The sequence below is a fragment of the Engystomops pustulosus genome, chromosome 2 (assembly GCF_040894005.1).
Source record: "Engystomops pustulosus chromosome 2, aEngPut4.maternal, whole genome shotgun sequence".
In the NCBI taxonomy this organism is placed as follows: domain Eukaryota; kingdom Metazoa; phylum Chordata; class Amphibia; order Anura; family Leptodactylidae; genus Engystomops; species Engystomops pustulosus.
Genome location: NC_092412.1, coordinates 12,351,764 through 12,376,145, shown reverse-complemented (window position 1 = coordinate 12,376,145; position 24,382 = coordinate 12,351,764). Strand labels below are relative to the sequence as shown.

General features: G+C 44.7%; 2 protein-coding genes across 2 annotated transcripts in view; both read left to right on the top strand.

Annotated features, from left to right (window-relative positions):
- Positions 1-354: 354 nt before the first annotated feature.
- The window catches only part of LOC140119760 (uncharacterized), a 215,424-nt gene continuing 191,396 nt past the window's right edge, over positions 355-24,382 (top strand). The window contains exon 1 of the mRNA XM_072139111.1: positions 355-557. The gene's annotated coding sequence lies outside the window, so the exon portion shown is untranslated. The remainder of the gene's footprint in view (positions 558-24,382) is intronic.
- LOC140119974 (uncharacterized) overlaps positions 6,638-24,382 on the top strand; it is a 39,561-nt gene continuing 21,816 nt past the window's right edge. Inside the window, exons 1-4 of the mRNA XM_072139405.1 lie at positions 6,638-7,071; positions 7,184-7,345; positions 7,430-7,538; positions 20,184-22,443. Of these exons, the coding sequence (XP_071995506.1) occupies positions 6,919-7,071; positions 7,184-7,345; positions 7,430-7,538; positions 20,184-22,443 (2,684 nt within the window). The 5' untranslated portion in view covers positions 6,638-6,918. The remainder of the gene's footprint in view (positions 7,072-7,183; positions 7,346-7,429; positions 7,539-20,183; positions 22,444-24,382) is intronic.

The window sequence follows — 24,382 nt, the reverse complement described above, 5'->3', positions numbered from 1 at the left end:
TTCTTCATCTAGGGAGGAGCCACAGTGCCAGGGGCTTTACACTTCTTCATCTAGGGAGGTGTCACAGTGCCAGGGGCTTTACACTTCTTCATCTAGGGAGGTGTCACAGTGCAGGGACTTTACACTTCTTAATCTGGGGAGGTTCCACAGTGCAGGGACTTTACACTTCTTCATCTAGGGAGGTGCCACAGTGCCAGGAGCTTTACACTTCTTCATCTAGGGAGGTGCCACAGTGCCAGGGGCTTTACACTTCTTCATCTAGGGAGGTGCCACAGTGCCAGGGGCTTTACACTTCTTCATTTAGGGAGGTGCCACATTGCCAGGGGCTTTACACTTCTTCATCTAGGGAGGTGTCACAGTACCAGGGTCTTTGGAGATCGACTTGTAGCCTTGATGCTTCCTCAGAAGTTCTCAGACAGTTCTTTGGTCTTCTTTCGTTTCTCCATGCTCAATGTGGGACACACAAGAACACAGGACGGAGGTTGAATCAACTTTAATCCATTTCAACTGGCTGCGAGTGTCATTTGGTTATTGCCCCAACCTTTTAGGTGCCACAGGTAAGTTACAGGTGCTGTTGATTACACAATTTAGAGAAGCATCACATGATTTTTCAAACAGTGACAATACTTTTGTCCACCCCTTTTTTATGTTTGGTGTGGAATTATATCCAATTCGGCTTTTTGACAATTCTTTTTGTGGTTTTCCATTGAAAACAAATTAAATGAAGATAATAATACCAGAGAATTTCTGATTGCAATCCTATTTTGGAAAAAAAATGAGTATTATCTGACAGAATTGCAGGGGTGCCAATACTTTTGGCCACCACTGTACTAAACATGACAATAGAAGTAGTACAATTTGGGAGTTATTTAATTGCTCCTTGTTGCTGAGGGGCCATTCAGTTGCCTCCTGCAGTAGCAGCAGAGAGCATCAGGCTGAAATATTAATTATTTTGCCAGGATTCGGGATGAGTGGATCCACTGGACCACCGCAGGAGGTGGTACTTGCCGATACCTGGGACCGGAACCTAAGTGGCACCTGGTCTTCACCAGAGCCTGCTGCATAGCGGGATGGTCTTGCTGCAGCAGGGTACCACCAGGTCGTTCCACAGGTGCGACTAGCCCGCGATGGCAGCCGAGGTCAAGGTACCTTAGTAGGAGACAGTGGTCAGGTTCAGGGCAGGCGGCAGAGATGCAAGATCAAGTCCCATCCAAGGTCAACAACAAGAGGCAGATGGGAACGGGAACAGCAGGAGCAGAAACACACGGAAATGCAGGACTGACGCTGGGGAGCTTTCTCTAAGGCGTAGGCACAAAGATCCGGTGAGGCAGGAAGGGAGGTGCCAGATTATAAGGAGAAAGTGTTCAGCCAGTGCACCAATCAGCGGTGCGCTGGCCCTTTAAATTTCCAACAGCCGGCATGTGCGTGCAGTAGGAGGACGGCAGGAGCCAGGACAGTTGAGTCCATAGTTGGGGCACACAGAGGGACACGGGTGCTTCCGGGATCCGAGACAGGGATCGTGGGAGCACCCGTGACAGTACCCCCCTTCGCCTCCCCCTCTTCTTGAGCCTGAGAAATTGCTGAAGCAGGCCCTTATCCTCTGGCTCCCACGGTCTCTCTTCAGGACCAAATCCCTTGCAGTCAACAAGAAAGAACTGCCTACTTCTCACCTTCTTCATGTCGAGGATCTCCTTCACCCCGTAGAAGTAATCAGCCTGAGGCACCAGAGGAACTTGCCGAGTGAAGCGGTTCAAGTTGACTGGCTCGAGGAGAGAAACGTGGAAGGAGTTGAGTATGCACATGCTAGGAGGCAGTCGCAATTTGTAGGCTACCGGGTTAATGCGACTGAGGACTTCAAATGGACTCAAGAACCTGAGTCCCAATTTGTAGACAAGGATCTTCAGCCGGACGTATCCAGACTGGAGGATAACCAGACCTTGTCACCGGGAGGCCACCAATAGAATCGGGAAATGAGTGCTGCACCCCAGGGTGCCCAGCCACACGAGAAGAACGTCCCCAGGTCGGGATCCACTTTCGAAGACCAGGTCGCACATAAGTCTTGCCGGGAGGTAATTGCCGAAGGTCCACCGGCGCTGCAAGCACAAGCCTCTCTGGAGATACAATATGTCTCGGAGCACAGTCCCGTCCTATAACATTGGAAGCACGGGACAAGGCGTCAGCCTTGATGTTTTTCTCGGCATGAAGAAAAAGGATCTGAAAGTCAAAGCGAGAAAAGAAGAGGGACCCCCGGGCTTGATGTGGGTTCAATCGCTGAGCCGTCTGTAGATAATGAAGGTTTTTGTGGTCCGTGTAAATGCTGACTGGAAATCGGGCTCCCTCCAGCAGATGACGCCATTCCTCCAAGGAAAGCCTGATAGCCAGAAGCTCACAATCTCCAATAGAATAGTTCCTCTCTGCGGAGGAGAACGTTTTGGAGAAGCCGCAGGTGAGAGTACGGCCCTTAGGCCTTTCTTGGTAAGGTCAGTATCAGGTCGGGTAAGAACTGATGCAGAGGAAAAGGCATTCTTTAATTTCGTAAAGGCCTCCTCTGCCGCTGGAGACCAGACACGGGAATTCTTCGTTAGTGCCACCAACAAAGCTGTGGGATAAATTGTCTATAATTATTTGCAAAGCCCAGAAATCTTTGAATCGCATGTAGTCCCACTGGGCGTGGCCACTGAATGTGGACGAAGAGTCTCAGCCTGTTTTTTTGGAGAACACATCTGCGAAGTCCAGTTATGAGGTCCCTCCAGATGCTTGGGAGACGACGTAGAAGTACTGACAGGTAGCAGATGAGGGATCTCCATACAGTGTGAGGAACAACCCGGACCTCAACGGAGAATCTCCCCAGAAGACCAGTCCAGCACAGGAACATATTGCTGCAAACAGCGGAGACCCAACAGGAGAGCGGAGAGATTTGGGGTAGAACAAACAAAGAAAGTCTCTCTTTATGTAAGGCACCAACTTGCAGGAGCAATGGTTCCATGCGGAACGAGATGGGCACGGAGAGAATCTGGCAATGGACAATGGTTTCTCTAGACGAACCACCGGGAAGTGATGCACAGGAATAGTCAGGCGTGGAGAAGCTTTGCTCACACCTTGGGACGCTTCTCCCAAAAACCCTAGGTGCTGGCATTTCCCGGACGTTGGGGGACGGACAGGACAAGTCCCGATGAAGCGCTCTGGTCTGGCACAATATAGGCAGAGCTTCTCCTGCAGCCACCAGAGCGTCTTTGACCTGAGCAGAGAGTCCTTTTTTAAAGGTGGAGATAAGGGCTGCATCGTTCCAGGCAAGTTCATGGTACGGAACTGAACTGCATACTCTCCCACAGATGAGTTCCCTTGGCGCAGGTTCAACAATGCAGTCTCAGCCGAGGAGGCCCGTGCAGGTTCTTCAAACACGGACCGAAACTCCGACAGAAATGCCATGTGAGTAGCCGTGACCGGGTCGTCTCTGTCCCAGAGAGGGGTAGTCCAGGCGAGGGCTTTCCAGGAGAGGAGATTGACGATGAATGCCACCTTGGATTGCTTCGAGACAAATTGAGAAGGCATGAGTTCTATGTGCAGGGAGCACTGGGTTATAAAGTCCCTTCACAGCTTGGGATCTCCATCATACTTTACGGGCATAGACGTACACAAAATCCAAATGTTAGTGTTCTAACTCCGTAATAAGTCTTTAGGATTCCTTGTAGATCGAGAATTGAAGATTCTCAGTAATTCCTCCTGTCACAATATCTGCTTCCCAAACTGGATCCTCCTGGGAACCCCTAAAGGAATCCAGTTTTTTGGGTGTGTAAGGTCTGAAGGCTGATTGGTCTCGGCGTGTTAAATAGTGATTGGATGAGAATGGAGGGTGGGCTGGGTTGGTCCGTTATCGGGAAATTTGGGAGTATGAGGGTTGAGTAGAAATATTATATGTTTATATAGAATATAATACTGTGACAAGACTGTAGGACACTCCAGGAAATAGATATTTGGAGTTAAGTTTCTATCCCGTTTTTTACTTATATGATGTATTTTAAAATTAATGTTTGATGTAAGACGAAAACTGTAATGACTCAAATAGCTGAATTGACTATGTAAAAAGGCTGTTTTTTATGGAGACCTGGGATTCAGTGGTAATGCACTTCATAGGCATACCTGACGATGTATTTAAATGCTGAAGATTATGTCAAAAATCAGGCCCCGGACGAAGCCGGAAGGGCAAAACCTCGGTCGGGCGAGATGTTTTCTGGCGTCTTTTAACCTTTTGACATGCACGCTTTATAGTGTATTTGTGAGTATGTTAGAATAAAAAGTCAAATACAAATTCAAAAGAATGCAGCACCTTATCTGTGGGAAGAGCTCAAACGACGGTCCCGGATGGATCCAGAGCATCTGAAGATTTTGATAAATAATATTAAGTAGTGTGACCGGAGCTCTATATAATCTTCCAGGCCGTCAGCTTTATTCCAAATTCACACATATTACAAGTATATCTTCCAATGGAGAGACGCTGGTCATGCCCAGAAAGAAGCTGACGAGCGAAACCAAGGGTTAGGCGATGACTTGGCGTCCTCGTGGATTTGTTATGGGCATTTTATTTTATTGGGATTTGCTACTAGGAGAATGTTAAGGACTAACATCTAAGCGGTTCCGTGTCTGGATGGTGCCTTATTTTTCGTCTGAGGCGTTAATGGTTCAACAGGTCAAGGGACTCCATTGGAAGATATACTTGTAATACATGTGAATTTGGAATAAAGCTGAGGGACTGGAAGATTATATAGAGCTCCGGTCACACTACTTAATAGAATAAAAAGTACCTGTTACTCTTTGCCTCGGTGATCTGCACCATCTGTCCACGCTTCTTTACATATAGGACCAGTGTTGAAACCTCGTGCACGAAAGTGGAGCGGGGTCCCCCGCAGGATCCGGTTTGGGAAGTGGATATTGTGACCGGAGGAGTTACTGTGCAGTTTCTTCAATTATCGATCTGCAAAGAATCATTTTGTGGAAGTTTTAACCTAAAGAATTTTTACGGAGTTAGAGCACTAACATATGGATTTTGTGTGTGACTTTTTGGCTGATTTGCGAGCGTGCCGCGTTAGTAGCTCATCCGGTGCTTGCCTCCTTCTTCCGGGCATCGAACCGTAGCCTAGGTTCAGCGGCAGGAAGACAGGCCGGGGTGTCGGTCGCGGGAGCAGTCTCCGTACCTTGTTGCTGATGCTGGGTAGCTAGCAGCTGTTGCAGCATGGCGGTGACTTGCAATCTGCCCGGATTGCTGGACCATGATGGTGGCAAGATCGGGCCAACCGGGAAGTGTAACCTCAGCGGGATCCATGGCTGGATCTTACTGTCAGGATTCAGGATGACTGGACCACTGCGGGAAGTGGTACAAGCCAACATGTGGGACCGGAATCTAAGTGGCACCTGGTCTTCTCCAGAGCCCGCCGCAAAGCGGGATGGTCTTGCTGTGGCAGAGTACCACCAGGTCGTTCCAAAGGTGCAACTAGCCTGCGGTGGCAACCGAGGTTCGAGGTACCTTAGGAGTCTCGTGGTCAGGTTCAGGGCAGGCAGCAGAGATGCAAGGTCAAGTCCAATCCGAGGTCAGCAACGGGAGGTCCAGGCAGATGGGAACACAGGCACACGAGAAACAGGAACACAGGAGCAGGAACACACAGGAACGCAGGAATATCGCTGTGGAGTTTTTTCTAAGGCGTAGGCACAAAGATCAGACGAGGCAGGAAGGGAGGTGCCGGATTATAAGGAGGTGGTGTCCTGGCCCTTTGAATTTCCGACAGCTGGAGCGTGCATACCCTAGATGGCGGACGACAGTCCTCTGCGGAGCAGCAGCCGGAACAGGTGAGTCCGGAGCTGCAGCTGGAGCGGGTGCACACAGAGGGACATGGGTGCGCCCGCGATCCGTTTCGGAGCACCTGTGACATATTTCTTTGATTATAGCATGACCTCTGCTATAGAGGACACCACCTTTTACTGACCTTTGTAAATGGCGTGGGAGAAATTCCCACAGGATCAGTAGGATTCATGATAGGAGTCAGGTTCCTGTGAGGTAGAGGAATTTTTAAGGGAGAGGACACCTCCTTCTACTCATAATTATGATGTTTTCCTATCTTTATCACTTTACCTCTCTTTTTTTTATTAATTAGTGATACTTTTTATTTGTTATGTTCATTCCTTTTCTTTATGTCCCTAGTCCTCGTCCAGTATCCGCTTTTAGTGAGAAGTCTCACAGTTCAGCGCCATCACTCATCCCTTCAGTCCAGTGACCTCCCCTCCATTGTCTGGAGAATCCCCATCTGTCACATCACACATGTCATGGACACAATTGCTTCATATAGAGTTTGCTCTTAGTTCTTCTCATGTTTCCTCAGGTTCTATAGATCCAGGACTCCCAGAGGTTTCTCCTAAAGATGATCCTTTCCATCAATGATCCACCAGGGATCCGGGAGAAGGACAGAGAGCAGATGGCGGCCAGGATCCTGGAGCTCACCCTGGAGATGATCTCCTTGATAACCGGAGAGGTGAGAGTCTCCCAGGACACGGCTCTTATCTCTAGGAATAACAGCGGGAAATGACTGGAGAGGTGAAGGATTCTTAGGATCTATGTAGTGATCAGTGTCTCCCCATACACAGGATTACACAGTAGTGAAGAAGTCGTCTGGTGAGTGTGTGACCCCCCGTGTGTCTGGAGGATGGACCCAGAGCCCCATCACCGAGCCTCCACCTCATTCACTGATACATGAGCAGAAGATCCTAGAACTTACCTCCAGGATCACTGAGCTGCTGAGCGGAGAGGTGAGCGCTGCCGTGAATGCTGGGACATTGTGCAATAACACAAGGGAAGTGTGATGGTAATGACTTTGTCGTTGTGTGTGTCAGGTTCCTATAAGGTGTCAGGACGTCACTGTCTATTTCTCCATGGAGGAGTGGGAGTGTATAGAAAAACACGAGGATCAGTACAAGGAACTCAAAATGATAAAGGCTACACCATGGATGGAAAAGGACAGAGAGCAGATGGCGGCCAGGATCCTGGAGCTCACCCTGGAGATGATCTCCTTGATAACCGGAGAGGTGAGAGTCTCCCAGGACACGGCTCTTATCTCTAGGAATAACAGCGGGAAATGACTGGAGAGGTGAAGGATTCTTAGGATCTATGTAGTGATCAGTGTCTCCCCATACACAGGATTATAAAGTAGCGAAGAAGTCGTCTGGTGAGTGTGTGACCCCCCATGTTTTAGAAGGATGGATTCAGGGCTCCTCGGTTGAACCTTTACCTTATTCACTGATACATGAGCAGAAGATCCTAGAACTTACCTCCAGGATCACTGAGCTGCTGAGCGGAGAGGTGAGCGCTGCCGGGAATGCTGGGACATTGTACAATAACACAAGGGAGGGGTCTGGGTGATGACTGTGTCATTGTGTGTGTCAGGTTCCTATAAGGTGTCAGGACATCACTGTCTATTTCTCCATGGAGGAGTGGGAGTATATAGAAGGACACAAGGATCAGTATAAGAACCACCAGCCCCTCACATCACCAGGTAAGAGGAGATGGTCCACCTTGCTGATGGCATTTAAACCGTTAACACCAGCACCGATTGCAGATGCTACCAACAGTGTGTTGAGCACAAACCAAACTTCTAATGCAGTTCGGGGTCGGGTCAAGGGGTTTTGCAGTTCGGGTCTGCTCAACACTGTTTATCTACCAATAATAAAAATCAGAACAAAAAATGAATAAATGAAATACTAATTTCATTAAAAGAAAATTTCATTATTTGGCATAATTTGTATACCGACTTCAATTTTTGGTAATGTATTTACGGTATACATTACCTTGCATTGTTCCGATGCTGTACTTACATGTAGGGACGCTGTACCTAGAAAACTGTAATGTCACATAGCTCCATATTTTACTCTTGACTTCAGCAGTCATAACACCCCTTTTCTTCACTGAGGCTATGTTCACTTTTGCTGTAGACCCTCTTTAAGAAGCAAATGACTTTTAAGGATGACTCTAAAAAACCTTTGTCTAACTCTGCTAGTAGAGGTTTGACCTTGTCCCCCAGACTACTCTCCTGTTGTCGTGCTTCGTTGTAACAATAGGAATACTTATAGGATGGCTGGAGAAGAGAGGAGGCTTGTTGGGAGGGGCAGTAGAGGAGTGCAAGAAAACAGGACCTGGAGTGACTTCACAAGCATGTGACTCATCACATGCTTACGGTCCTCCAATTACAAACAAGCTGCCCTAAGTGCTCAGGCCTCAGTGCCCTCAGCTGATGTCACAACCAGAAAGCGCCACTTCAAGAGAAGCAGAATACGAATTTTTTTTTTAAAAACTGTGTCTATTGAAATTTTTGAGTGAAGATAAGACCGCAACATAGGGCCCAAACCATAAACAGTAGGTTAATGGCCCAGAGAAAAAATAAGGGGGAAAGTGGGGTGAAAGTTTTAGGTGTATTTTACCTGGTGTATTTTACCCAGCTTGTTAATAATAGTTCGCTCCAGCATGTGATGAAGCCCACTTTCTTACTTCAGCGGACAGAAGCAGTGGAAGGTTAACCGAAAAAGCAGTCTTAAATCCTGGTATGTTGTTTTCTCCCAGTCCCAGTGGGAGGGGGGGCGGGGGAGGAAATCCCTCGTACAATCAATGTACAATGCAATCTGCTGACACCATTAATCGAACACAGCCTTTGGTGCTACGCGGAATTTCTGTGTCCACAAACCCCAAGATTTCCCATAAGGTAGTGATGGCGAACCTTTTAGAGGCCGAGTACCCAAACTGCAACTCAAAACCCCCCTTATTTATTGTGAGGTGCCAACCAAAAATTAAAGCAGTAACTTATTGCTCCCTGTTTAACAACTATTCGCCTCCTGGGGACAGCAACACAGTAGAAAATTCTTATCATTGTACACAGACAATCGTGGGGCCAGCAGGAGGTCCTCCAGAAATAATAAGACCCTGTCAAATTCTCCCTCTTCCTACAGTCCCAAGGAGCAAAGTTAGTATCAAAATATGACTGAAAGCAGCATCTTTTAAGTTTCTTGGAACTGCAAGAAGATTCTTTGAGTCTTGACTGGTGTGCTGGGGCGATGGTCCAGGTGCCCGCAAAAAGTGTTCTAAGAAATCATAGTGTGGGCTACCATGCTGAAAGTCGGAGTTGCAGGTGAGTGTTATATGCTGCAAGCATGAGGGTTAAAGTGATGCCTCACCCTTGATTACACACATCATGTGGACATTACCAAGGGGTTAGTTCGCATCTCTGTAGTCAGGCGGTCGTAGGTAGGTAGGCGGCCGTAGGTGTAGCAAAGTTTTGCTCCCCCCCTCCCCCAAGTTGAACATTTGATACGGTTAGTTGATTGTATTTATATCTTTTTTGGTGTCAAAGTTATGGGCAGGGATTGCATGACATAAAGGAACTTGGAGAATTCCACCATTTTAAGTAGGTTTCCTATCTGGAGATTGTCTGTTCTAAGTTTTGAATGTAGAGAGTTATGTTTGCAGAATACAACTTGGTGGGGTGTTTTGAAATCTGTAAACCCAGGTATGTGAGGGAGAGGTTTGCCATTTTTTTGACTAAGATTTTGTAATATTCCGCTGACAGACTGCCCAGCCATGGCGTCTTTCCCGATCGTGCACCTGAGATCGCTGTCTTGACCTCCTCCTCAGTAAAGGCTGCCCCCAGCGCCTTCCTCTGTCACCTCTGGCAGCACTTATGAGTTAGGAAACTCCTCAATACTATTTGTGTCCATGGGTTCAGCACAATAAAGGTCCTCGAAGTAGCAAGGTCGTTTTCTCATCCAGGCTCGTGACCAGGCGGTTAGGGAGTTGGAAAATTGGTTTAGTAGTTCTCCAGGGCTTAGTTGAAGAGCCTAGGAGTTTGCCCATGTGGTTGCATCCCCCCCCTATAGTAGTCTGCTTCCATCCAACACTCCAGAGTGCCTTTTCTTGAATGTATGTGTCTAGCAGTCTCTTCTCTTTGCATCTATGTATACCTGTTTGAGTTGTGGTGTCGTAAGGGTGGCATAGTTCTGTTGTGCACTCAAAGGTCCTCTGACTCTGAAATAGTGATTGGGTGAATAGTGACTAAACCAAGGAAGTCTAACGGGCAGCCAGAACAAGTCAATGCATCAGAATTTGTTGGCCAAAAAACATGGGTACTCGCTGGCTGAACTATGCACTGTTCACCAAGCATCGCCTTCAGAGAGTTGTTCCATTAAATGTAGCAGTAACCTAGAAAATGGCGTCCAGATGAGGAGCGGTCAAGCGCGGGGTCCGTTACTGCATTGAAATCTCCCCCCACTATGAGGTTTTGTTTGTCTGCCTCCAGCAACCTTTCAATTAGCTTAGGGAAAATATGTGTTTTGGCTGATTAGGAGCATACATGTTCAATATGTTATATTGGGTTCCTGTTATTGATACTATTAGTAGTAAAAAGCGCCCATGTTTGTCAGATTTAACATCAAGGACCATGTAGTTAAGACCCCTTTTAAACAAAATCCGCTCAATGAGCTTTGAGTGAGCCCTTTGCCTTAGGCTTCCAATGCGTTTCCTGCAAAAATATGACGTCTGGTTTGAAGCGGTGCAGGTGTTGGAGTACCTTTTGACATTTGATGGGGGTGTTGAGCCTTGCTATGTTCCAATATATGAACTTAAGGTCAGGGGTAGTTGTGTATGTGTCGGTGTCAAAGGTGTATATGATATTATTCATCACAGTAGTGGCACAGGTGATCAGTGGGTCAATGAAACATCCTAGCATGTAGAGCCCCACCCCTCCTGGACTGTGGGAGGACTTCTATATTCTAGCCCAGGCAAGCGTGTTGAGGGACCCATAGGCTAACCCCGGGGATCTTCAATAGCAACAAGAATGATGAGCAAGTGTCACAAAGTTAACAAACAACTAGTAACATAAACAAAAGCAGGAATTTTCAGTATCTTAAACATCGTGGAACACAAGATCTCCATAATTTTGCCTCAGTTCATACTTCATCGCCTTTGTGAAAGTGTCTTTTGGCTTCAACTGGATCCTCAAACAGCAAAGTGCGGCCATTATGCTGGACATTCAGGCGAGCAGGGTATTGAAGTTGAAAGCGTTTGTTCTGCTCATGTAGATAACTGCAGACTGTTAAAAAGGTTTTCGGCACTGCAACACCAGCGATGAGAAGAATCCAAAACAAAGGGAAGTCCAGCGAAAAGCCAAGTCCTTTTCAGGAAATATAAACAGTTAAAAACGCACTTTAATTCTTGAAAGTAAAAAATGGCGCCACGAGAAAAAACTTAGGAAACTGACATGTTTCCGACTGGTAGTAGTCTGAATGTTTCACATGGCGTTCATATTTTAAAAGCCTGGTGAAGCTATTGACCCTCCCCGGAAGTCACATCATTTAACACTTAACTTGACTTGTGAAGTATATATATATGAACAATAATATGAATATGGGACTAAAACTAATACATGAACATCAAATCCTTATTTTGGTTAAGTCCCTGCAGTGTGCGTCTATGAAGAGATAGGATCCAGAACGCTTCTTTGGATCGTATCTTGCGTGTCCAGTCTCCTCCTCTTCTACGACTGGAGACCCATTCAATGGGGATAACAGACATTGAATTTGTACTGCCTGAATGTTTTTCCCTAAAGTGTTTTGAGGCACCCAATGCCTGCCGCAGGCAGTCGGAGAAGGGCTTGGCTCCAGTCTATGTTCTGCAAATCTGGATTCAAGTTTACAGATCGTGCAGCCCACATATATCACATTGCAGGTAACACATTTGATGATATACACAACGCGGTCTGAATTGCAGTTTAGGTGCCTTATTATATAGAAGACTTCTGCATCTTAAGAAGAAAATTGTTTAGTAATTTCTATATATTTACACAGATTGCATCGTACGCCTCCACATTTAAAGCTGCCTTTTGTATTGAACCACATCGGTTTATTTTCTGTTATGGGAAAAAAAAGTTTAGCGATAATAGGGAGTCCAAAGATTTGGCATTTCTAGAGATGAAACGGCAACCATTATTCAGAATCTCAGAAAGGACACTGTCCTGAAACAGAATGGGTAAATGTCGTTTTATGATTGTTACGATGTCATTATATTGTTTGTTGTATGTAGTACTGCTGTGTTTAGATTACTTAGTAGCTTTCTTTCTCTTTGACTCCATGGGGCTTATTTACTAAGGCTATATTCACACTGCCGTTGCTCGCCCATACCGTACCGTAGCGGGTAACGGCAGTGCACGGGGAGAGGAGGAGGAGGAGGTGAGCGCCGCTCACCCCCGCCCCTCTCCATAGGTAAGATAGGTCCTATCTTTTTCCTGGGTACGGAGCGGTACGGTGCCGCATGTATGCTGCACCGTAACGCTCCTGTAGGGCGCTGTGCGCCCATTGCCGTCTATGGGGGACGTATATCGGCCGTATATACGTCCCCCGTACTGTAGTGTGAATGTTGCCTAAGGGTCGCGGACCATTTGTACAGATAACACCAGGATATTTTAAAAATGGCTTTGAAGTCATTAAAATCATGGAGAAAATTACATGGCAAAGCAATTACACCTGGCTTACTTGTGACGTCACATCGTTATATACCTCCATTCCACACATGCAAGCAATAGCAGCCCTTCAATATCATTTACATAGACACAGCAATTTTTCTTCCCCTTTAATAGGATATATTCTTTATGTATTACTGTTTCAGCTGTCAAACAACTCCACATGTCAACTTAAGTTAAATGACGTGACTTCCGGGGACGGTCAATAGCTTCACTGGGATTTTTAAACATTATCGCCATCTGATTCAGACTGCGACTAAGAATTGTTCAGATTCCAAATTTTTCATGGCGCCATGGTACATTTTTAACTTTCAAGAATTAAATTGAGTTTTTAACTACTTATATTGCCTGAAAAAGACTTGGCTTTTTGCTGGACATCCACTTGTTTCACATTGAATCTCCCGATCCCGACTTGTCTGTGAAAAAGCAATTAAAGGCATACGAATTGGGTAATCTGCAATGTTTTCTTTTCTCTTTCTTAATAGAAGAACGCGTTGCCCCTGAATGGTAAGCTGCGTCTGGTTCCTGTAGGCCTTGAGTATTTTTTTCTTTTGTTGCCCAGTGAAGATACTTGGCGACAGCTGTTCTGGGTAGTCCTCCTTTGTTGTCTCTCGGGAGACCTATGGGGTATGCTTGTTCAATGGACATAGGATCATGCAGAATGTCCACTTGACGGGCCCTTGGGAGATCCTCCGTGAGATATTTTGTCAGAGTATCCCCGTTGACCGTCTCTGGTATCCCCACAAAGCGCAGATTATTTCTGCGGTTTTTATTCTCCAGATGTTTGTTTTGTGATTCTCTGTTGCACAGATTCCTCCAGGGCAATGACATAGATTTCTGTAGTCACTACTTTAGTCTCCGGCTCCCCTATTCATTGCGCATTGTTTGTGATCTGTGCTAGTGCATTATTTAAAGAGGTGTGGAGGACTTCCAGTCTCGTCAATAAAATACATGAGAAGACATCTTGGGCAACAGCCGCTGCCCTATCAGGTTTGGGTAGGTTGGTGTCATCTAAAAGCAGAGATGGGCTCCCAGACTTTATCCGATACCATAGGTTGACCATAAGTAAAGTGGTTCTGGATGTAACCTCTCACAATTCAAATAAACTAAGGGTGGATCTGGAACGCTCAACACTTAATTCGGGTCATCTCCCTGACATGTTTTGACTCCCTACAAAGACTAATTGGGACTTGTACAACATTTCTCCTCTAATGTCACGAGTCCTAAAAGCGTAGGGTAGTTCACCACTAGTTCCAAGCTTATAAACATTCCTGGCCCCTTCACTCCAATACTGGGTTATCCCGGTATCCCCGTAACACTAAAAAATTGCCCACTTCTAATTTCGGATGATGGGAGACATTAAAATCTTGCTGATGTTATCTCTGATTCCGGGATACGCTCCCTGAACAACATGTAATGTAACAGCAGAACATATCCAGTCGCATGGTTTCACTACCTGCAAGTGCGGATTTTCCTTGAGTCACTGGCCTTGAGGGGACACCTCTCTGTTAAATTCACTCCGTTTGAGACCATTCATACCTCAGGCACAGTTCCACCCCACGGGGTATCTCTGATTTACAGGATGCTTTCTGAATGTGATGAGGAGGACCTATCATTACCTTACGAGAGGGCCTGGGAGGGGGAATTGGGTGAGAAATTCCCAAAAGAGCAGTGGGAGAAATCCCTCCTCCTTACACATAAATCGTCGGTGTATGGTAAAATTCAGGATACCAGTTTCAAGATTCTTACTAGGTGGTATAGGACTCCTGTTCGGCTGCACAGCATGCTTCCCTCTGTCTCCCCTATCTGCTGGCAGTGTCGGTCGGCTAAGGGTTCTATACTACACCATCTGGTGGGACTGTGGGGTGGTGGCATCTATCTGGACAGGCTATCTGGGATCTTTATATGAAAATCAGCGGTGCTACTGGGGACTTATCCCCGGCCACTGCCCTACTATCCATGCTGCCAGGAAGTCTCAAAGCCATCAAAAGAAGATTACTTCGACATTTCCTGGGGGCAATATGATTGGTGATCCTTAGATTATGGAAATCCACTTCTCCGCCCACAAAATTAATGTGGGTTCAATAGGTCGATCGAATCAGACGTATGGAGCAATTAAGGGCTTTAGACTGTAACCAAATAGACATTTATCATAAGATCTGGTACAAATGGGTAACATTTAGAGAATCGCCTGCTTTCTCTGCTCCAGGCGACTCAATAATTTATGACTCTGTACTACAGATAATACGTGGGGTACATTCACCCCTCTCCCCCCCCCTTTTCTTTTTTTCTCTTCCCCTTCCTTGCTCCTCTTTCCCAAACTTTCTGCACTGTAAGGAGTATTTTTAGTGTTCGTTGATAGAGCTGGATACCCACTTGAACATACTTGCCTATTTGTATCATTTATTATGGAGCTGCGACCCGAACATCTGCCCGTCCTGTGGGCTTCCTGCTCTTTCGTTGTTTGTTATGTTTACTCAATAAAATTATTGAACCATAAAAGCAAAGATGGAGAACATGGTACACCAACCTGGTTTGTGTCCAACTTTTGGTCTTTCTCGGTTCTCGGGTCCACTTTTTGAAAGGTAGGTAGGTAGAGGTCTGCTAGGCATGGTAGATTTTGAAGGCAGTTAGAATTTTTCCATAAACTATGCCAGAATAGTGTCTGGTGAGGCTGAAGATAGTAAAACAACCCTAAAATAATCTGTATTATTAGGCCACTTATGTTCTGCACAATACTCGGACTAGGCTGAAGACAACTCTATTTCAATATGTGTTATCAGGTCACTTTTTTTGTTCTATAGAAGGTCTAAACAGTGCTAAAGATAAGAGCCAACTTAAAGAGGACCTGTCACCCAATTTATCGGTACTAGGAGATGTTACTAAAGTAAGCAGCTCCTAGTGCTTGATCAAACGCCGCAGTCTTACAGTGATAGCGTAATCGGAAACCTCCGGTAACGCTATGAAACACTGCGGCGGGGTACAGTGTAATCATCGGACAGCTTGCAAAGCTGTCCGATGTATTCATGAGGGGCGGTCCGAGGCACTCTTCCCCGGACCGCCCCTCTAGCTCCATAGGCCGGCAGTGACTGCCGCGCGCTAGGCGCCAGTCACCGCCCCTAGCCATGCCCCAACCCCGCCCCCTCATGAATACATCGGACAGCTTTGCAAGTTGTCCGATGATTACATTGTACCCCGCCGCAGTGTTTGATAGCGTTACCAGAGGTTTCCGGTAACGCTATCACTGTAACACTGCAGCGTTTGATCAAGCACTAGGAGCGGCTTACTGGGATCTGGACCAGGAGGTGGTCATCAACTTCATGGAATACATCAACACAAATCCGTACAACCTAAAATTTACACATGAGTATCAACCACAGACCATTCCATTCCTAGACATTACTCTTATAGGTGACAATTCTAGTGGTAAAGTACATACTTCCCTTTTTCGCAAGAAGACATCAGGGAACACGTTATTACACTCCTCCAGCTGTCATGCCCCCCATACAGTCAAAAATCTCCCCATAGGGGAATACATTAGGGCAAAAAGAGCTTGCACTACGGATTTAAAAACTACAACTAAAGTACCACAAGAAAGACCTAAATTAACATTTAGTTCTGAATTTAGTTCCCAATTTTATGAGATCACAGGCATCATCAAGAAAGACTTACCTCTCCTTAAACACAAACCAACCCTGAAAAATATTTTGGAGAATGGAGTCTCATTTGTATCTACAAGAGCCAAAACTTTGGGAGATATTTTATCTCCTAATACCTTCACAAATTCTACATACAAAAAATCCTGGTTACAAACCACAGGCAGCTATTGCTGCGGAGGATTAAGGTGTAACATATGCAAGTACATGAATAAGTCCACTCTTTTCTCTTCAGCAAATACTAACATCACATACAGTATCAAAACATATATGAATTGTGAGACTTCACACCTGGTTTACCTCATACATTGCACAAAGTGTTCTTTACAATACATAGGGTGCACAATGAGGAAACTGAAAGATCGCATTAGCGAACATATAACAGGAGCGAATCCTAAGACAATCTCAAGCACCCGTAACCTGTCAGGCATATCCAGACACTTTAAGGAAATCCATTCAGGTAACATGACAGGCATGTCTGTAACAGCTATTGAGCAGGTAGCACGCCCCACTAGAGGAGGAAACTGGAAACAATTGCTTCTGTCCAGAGAAGCATACTGGATACTAAGTCTTGACACTCGCTATTCTAAGGGACTTAACTATCGACAGGATCTTTTGTATTTTTATTAAAACACTACAAGTTACATTCTATTGTTCCCTGCAAGTGTTAAATTTGTAAGTCAGCTGTACACATCCCCCCCCCCCAGGAGGCGTGGAACTTCCACTCCTGAAACCCAGGCATACACACCACTATCAATGCTATTTAATCTTGCCACGGGTCAGAGCTGGTTAGGTATGACTAAGGACTAACACGCAAAAAAGGCCGAAACGCGTTACCAAAATAAAAATTTTGGAATTACTTTTTAAACCGTCGTCTACCTTGGATTCTCTGTGTACGGATGCTGGATTCCCCGCTTTCCTTTTTGCTTTTTAAGCCTCTTGCCACAGCTCTGGAATAGTTCCTATTATCGAGTCACTTATGTTCTGCACAATGTCCAGACTTGGCTGAAGATGGCAAAACAACTCTATTACGGTCCGTATTATCGGGCCACTTATGTTCTACAATGTGTGAACAGAGCTGAAGATGGCAAAACAACTCTACTACGGTCCGTATTATCGGGCCACTTATGTTCTACAATGTGTGAACAGAGCTGAAGATGGCAAAATAATTCCGGGACAATATGTATTATCAGTCCATTTGTGTTCTGTGTGGTATCCTGACAGGACTGAATATAGCAAGACAGCTCTATAAAAATGTATTTGTCACTTATCTAAAGATGGAGTTTTTGCAGCTCGGTTGGTTCATAAAATGAGACTACTGGGACTAAGGGGAAAATCTGTGTATCTGGGTAAGTAATTGGCTTAGTGAAAAAGAACAGAGGGTGGTCATTAATGGCCCAGATTAGGTTGATGTTACCAGTGGAGTGCCACAGGGGTCAGTATTTGGGCCACTTCCTTTTAATATTTTATTAATGACCTTGTAGTGGGTTTACACAGTCAAGTTTCAATATTTGCAGATGATACCAAGCTGTGTAAAGTAATAAATACTGAGATCGATGGTATAGCATTACAGAGAAATGTGTGGAAGCTTGAGAAATGGTGGATGAGGTTTAATGTAGATAATAAATCTTATTTTAGTGACCAGAGCCAGGCGGCTGCTGCTAAAGCAACTACAATAATGGGATGTATCAAGAGAGGAATAGATTCTCATGATAAAGACATAGTTTTGCCCTTATACAAATCCCTGGTCAGACCACACATGGAATATTGTGGACAGTTTGGGGCACCATTGTATAAAGGACATATTAGAACTGGAATTGGTGCAAAAACCAAACAACCAAAGTTTTTAGGGGAATGGGAGGGTAAGGATGCAAAGACAGATTACAACATTTGGGATTATTCAGTCCATCAGTGGTTATTCAGTGGGAGACCTCATTACAATGTACAAATACCTGAACGGACAGTACAAGGATCTCTCCAAATCTTTCTATACCTCGGCCTGTGACCAGGACAAGGGGGCATCCTCTACGCCTAGAGGAGAGGCGATTCTACCATCACCATAGACAGGGATTCTTGTACCTTTCTTGACCGAAATGAAGCAATTGGGTTGCTCCTTGTGGGGTAGAGAGACACCCAAGGACACCCTCACGTACTTGTTCCACTACGATGTGGGACAAGACAATGAGAGATAGACCACAGAAAACTGGCTAGCGCAATTATGCAGGGTCGTTAGTTTGGTGGCAAAACAATGCACTCTGTCGAAAAAGTGCACACTATACAATACACAGGCTACACTATGTGCAGTTTGCATTGTTCTTAGTGTCCCAGTGTGTATAGAAGCCCAATTCCAGTGCCATGGGGAGGAACTTCTCCTGATCACGTGTGTACAAAGAAATACTTGTTATTGGGAACAGTCACCGCCTGATTTGTATTGTTTACAGGCTGGTATAATTCCTTTAAGTCTGGGTGATTTTGTTAAAAAAATTAAAGCTCAATTTTTTAGAATTTGGACAATTTTAAGCTATATTTGACTTTTTTTGTTAAACGTTTATAAATAAGAAGACGTAATATACTAAATATGCACAAGGAAATTACATGATGCTACTATCAGTCCTGGTACTGGGCCTGGTGAGAAATCTGCAGGAAACTACACTACAGCTCCTTCCTAGGAATGGGGCCAAGCGGCTGTGGGCGGAGCCAACATAGACTAAGGCGGGAAATGTTTGGGGAATGATTTTACTGGTGGGAGGAGACAGATTTAAGCTGGGTCGCCTGTCCTGCACTGATCAACAGAGGCACAGTGGAGGGGTAGTAAGGTTTATTGTATCTGTTCTTGATGACAGGTTCCCTTTAAATAAAAAAATATGCATATATATATATAAAACCCTAAAATGTGTTCATCTCTCCCGTCCCGTCTAACGTCACACTTTACAACAGCCAGTTACCTTAAAACAGACTTGTGAGGCATCAAAATTCGCTGTAAAAAAAGTAAAATGCTACTATAACGTCTAGTTTAGGTTAGTGCTAGTGCAATTATAAGCCTAAAATTTAGTTTTAAGTAAAAATGTAACCTCAAAAAAGAAAAGAATAACTTAAGAATTCAGTTTTTCTTCTGAAAATTACGCGATTATAATGTATGACCCACTGAAGAAAAAAACTCCACCTGCAAGCGGCGGCTCTGAAACTGGTAGACATGATAATATCATTGCATTATGTCTGCTGGCTTCAGAGCCGATGGCTACAGCCACTGCACACGGGAGTAGGGGGTAGACTGCTGCTGCTTCGGAGGAGCGGGAAATGGTGAGTATCGGATACTCTGACCCCTGTACTGCTCTCCTGACCAGCACCGCATAGGGGGAGGGGATGGGCCAGATAAAACTTGTGTTTGACATCCAGGGGTTAAAACATACATTGTACCTGGCTTGCTCTTTTATCTGGATCCACAAATCCATCCATATTCTCGGTCTAGCTCTACGCTACCTGGGTGACATCCGGCATATTCCCTTTATGGAGCAGGCATATGTCTAACAAGAAGCTGGTGGCAGTCTACCGGGTGACAGAGCTCTGTTCCCCTGGGTCTAATGTAAAGGGGTCTCTCAGGTTTTCAGTTATGGGTGTTGTGCCATGTCGGAGGTCACATGGGCTCCATCTCTGACCCCCTGGTGCCCCTGAGCCTGTGTGTTCAGGGTTATGTATCCCTAAGGGGTGCACACATCACACCACACCTGCTCTAGACACTTTCTTGGATCATTAGGCACAGCTCCAGGGTAAGATAGTAATCAAAACCACTGACAATCCAGTTTCTAAGGATTTGATGATTTCTTTGAAACTTTAAATTTTATTTAAATTATATCAATGGTTTATATTTACATATAATAATTCATCTCTCCATAGATGACTGTATGTTACTGACTGGTCTCTTTACTTCTGCTCATAACTAGGGAAAGGAAACCTCCAATACTGATTTCTTGGTTATATTTTCCAGGAGATGAAAGTACAAGAGGTTCCCATGGACGTCCCCCCTCATCTCCTTGTGGTGAAGTAGAAGATAATCAGTCACATCTTTCCACAGAGGAGGGAAATCATGGAGAGAAGAGGACGTTCTCATGTCTGAAATGTGAGAAGTCTTTCAGTCAGGAATCAAATCTTCTCATTCATCTTCAAAGTCACCAAGAGGAAAAGATTTATTCACAGAAATCCAGTCTTGATCAACATATGACAATTCACACAGGAGAGAGACCATTTCTATGTACTGAATGTGGGAAAAGTTATAATTCCAAATCCCATCTTGTTCGACACCTGAAAACTCACACAGGAGAGAAGCTGTATACATGTCCAGAATGTGGGGACTGTTTTAGCTCAAAATCAGATTTAACAAAACATCAAATAATTCACACCCAAGGGAGGCCATTTTCATGTACTGAATGTGGGAAATGTTTCTACAAGAGTTCAGAATTGGTTCGACATAAGAGAATTCACACAGGAGAGAAGCCATTTTCATGTTCAGAATGTGGGAAATGTTTTGCCTTAAACTCAAATTTACTAAGACATGAAATGACTCACACAGGAGAGAAGCCACTTTCATGTACTGAATCTGGGAAAGGTTTTACTCAGAAATCAGATCTTGTTGGACATGAGAAAATTCACACAGGGAAGAAGTCATTTTTATGTACTGAATGTGGAAAATGTTTTAGCAAAAATTCAATTCTTGCTAGACACTGGAGAACTCACACAGGAGAGAAGCCATTTTCATGTCCAGAATGTGGGAAATGTTTTGCCAAGAAATCAGGTCTTGTTGAGCATCAGAGACTCCACACAGGAGTGAAGCCATTTTCATGCCCTGAATGTGGAAAATGTTTTAACCAGAAATCACATCTTGTTGAGCATGAGAAAATTCACACAGGGGAGAAGCCATTTCCATGTAGTGAATGTGGGAAATGTTTTAAACGGAAATCACATCTTGTTCTACATCAGAGAACTCACACAGGGGAGAAGCCATTTTCATGTACTGAATGTGGAAAATGTTTTATTCAGAAAGGAGATCTTCTCAAGCATAAGAGAATTCACACAGGAGAGAAGCCATTTTCATGTCAGGAATGTGGCAAATGCTATTACAAGAATTCAAGTCTTGTAAAACATTGGAAAATTCACACTGGAGAGAAGCCATTTACATGTCAAGAATGTGGAAAATGTTTCAGCGAACATTCACTTCTTGTTATGCATCAGAGAATTCACACAGGAGAGAAGCCATTTCTATGTAGTGAATGTGGGAAATGTTTTACGTGGAACTCACATCTTATTGACCATAAGAAAATTCACACTGGAGAGAAGCCGTTTTCATGTCCTGAATGTGGAAAATGTTTTGTCTTTAAATCAAATCTTGTAAAACATCGGAGAATTCACACAGGGGAGAAACCATTTTCATGTAATGAATGTGGGAAATATTTTATGTATAAATCAAATCTTGTAAAACATGGGAAAACTCACACAGGAGAAAAGCCATTTACATGTTCTGAATGTGGGAAATATTATAGCGATAATTCAAGTCTTCTTATCCACCAGAAAACGCACACAGGAAAGAAGCCATTTACATGTTCTGAATGTGGGAAATGTTTTAACCGAAAATCACATCTTGTTCAACATGAGAAAATTCACACAGGGGAGAGGCCATTATCATGTAGTGAATGTGGAAAATGTTTCATCTATAAATCAGTTCTTGTAAAACATCGGAAAACTCACACAGGAGAGACTAAATTTCCATGTTCTGAATGTGGGAAATGTTTTAACCGAAAACCATATCTTGTTCAACATGAGAAAATTCACACAGGGGAGAAGCCATTTACATGTTCTGAATGTGGGAAATGTTTTAGTCGGCGTGGAGCGCTTCTGAAGCATAAGAGAATTCACACAGGAGAGAAACCATTTCCATGTCCTGATTGTGGAAAACGTTTCAACAAAAATTCAGATCTTGTTGGACACCACAGAACTCACTCTGGAGAGAAGCCATTTTCATGTTCTGAATGTGGGAAATGTTTTACTCAGAAATCAAATCTTGTTCAACACCAGAAAATTCACACAGGGGAGAAGCCATTTTCATGTACTAAATGTGGAAAATGTTTTACGCGGAAAACACATCTTGTTCAACATGAGAAAATTCACACAGGGGAGAAGCCATTTTCATGTACTGAATGTGGAAAATGTTTTAGCGATAATTCAAAACTTGCTAGACATTGGAGAACTCACACATGAGCTAAGCCATTTGCATGTACCATATCTGGCAAATGCTTTTACAGTAATTCAAGTCTTGTAAAACATTGGAAAATTCACACAGGAGAGAAGCTGTTTTCATATCAAGAATGTGGAAAATGTTTCAGTGAATATCCAATTCTTGTTATCCATCAGAGAACTCGCACAGGAGTGAAGCCATTTCTATGTGGTAAATGTGGTAAATGTTTAATCCAGAAATCACATCTTGTTGAACATAAAAAAATATCTGAATGTGGGAAATGTTTTAGTTGGCATGCAGAGCTTCTAAAGCATAAGAGAATTCACACAGGGGAGAAGCCATTTTCATGTTTAGAATGTAGAAAATGTTTCTATGATAATTCAACACTTGCTAAACACAGGAGAACTCACACCGGAAAGAAGCCATTTTCATGTCCTGGATATGGGAAATGTTTTACCCATAAATCGGATCTCATGAGACATAACAGAATTCACACAGGGGAGAAGCCATTTTCATGTTTAGAATGTGGGAAAGGCCTTCCTAATAATTCAAGTCTTATTATCCATCAGAGAACGCACACAGGAGAGAAGCCATTTTCATGTCCTGAATGTGGGAAATGTCTTGCCCATAAATCACGTCTTGTTACCCATCAGAGAACTCACATAGGAGAGAAGCCATGATAACATTTCCTGTAGTATGAACATTTCCAGTCCAGATCTTTATTATTGGATTTCCTTCATTTGGATGACTTCTGCTGATCATTAAAAAAAATCCATAGAGTTTCCCCAATTCGCCTTAAGGTGCGCGGTCCAAGCTGATTTCTGATGTCCGCAAGCAATGTGGTAGAAAAGACATTTTGACCAGCGCTATATAGTGATTTCCGTAAAAGGCAGTGTTTGATATGCTGCAGATTTTGCAGGTTTTCCCACCTACAAAGAATGGAGAGGTCTTTTATTTTTCATCATATACTTTAACTGTGACAGAGAGAATCTAAAATAAAATTCAGAAAATCACATTGTATGATTATTATAAAGTTAACATTTTATTACATGACAAAGGTCTTTGATCACCTACCAGCTAGCAAGAATTCTGACTCTGTTTCTCTTTAACCTTTTGTGACAGATGATCATTGGTGCCTGAATGAATTCTCCTATGCTCTACTTTAACCTTTTCACGCTCCATTAAAGATAAGGACAGGAGGTCAGGCGTAGCATTGACCGTATGCCCGCTTTGACCTGTGGTAAAAGCCAGCATAGGGTTAATGTGGGGTGGGCGAATAAAGGAGGAAGAGGAGGAGTACAGCTAGCCACTAACCGTTAAATTACAGGTCACGTCGGATCCACTTCCTCTTGGGACCAGCATGACCAGAAGAAGTTGCGGAAGTAGTTGCAGTTGGTCGGATCCGAAGTTGTCAGAAGTGATGGCCGAGTGGCTCCAGGATCTTCTGCGGACGGCTGTTGCCTGAGTGGGGGGCTGACTGGCTCGCAGCCCAGCTGGCGGCTGTCCTGTCTCCAGGTGACAGCGAGTCTTCGGTCCCAGTAGAGCAGACCGGGAACCAGCCCGGAGGTGAGCTGCGGCCTCCCGAGCCCTTGAGCCCGTAGTCTGGATCCGGCAAAGTGGAGCAGAGGCCGACTCGCAGTGCCGTGGGTCCGGCCAGGGTTGCTGCAGCAGCGGGGTGGAAGCACACTCAGGCTTCCCCCCCCTTACATCTCTAGGCCACAGGCGGGCAGAGGCGGGTGGCGGGCGACCCGTGGTGTGGACGGAGATCGGGGGCCGCAGCCTTGCCTCCTGCGCCGGAAGTGTCGCGTTGTGGCACTGTCAGAGGAAGCGGCGCTGCATCCTCCATCGGCAGTGCTTCTGTGTCAGCGGAGGGCAGGAGAAGTCAGCAGCGCGGGAAGGGAGTTCCACAAGAACCTCTCCCCTCGCCCTCTCCTGGCTCAGTTGAGGTACTGCAGCCT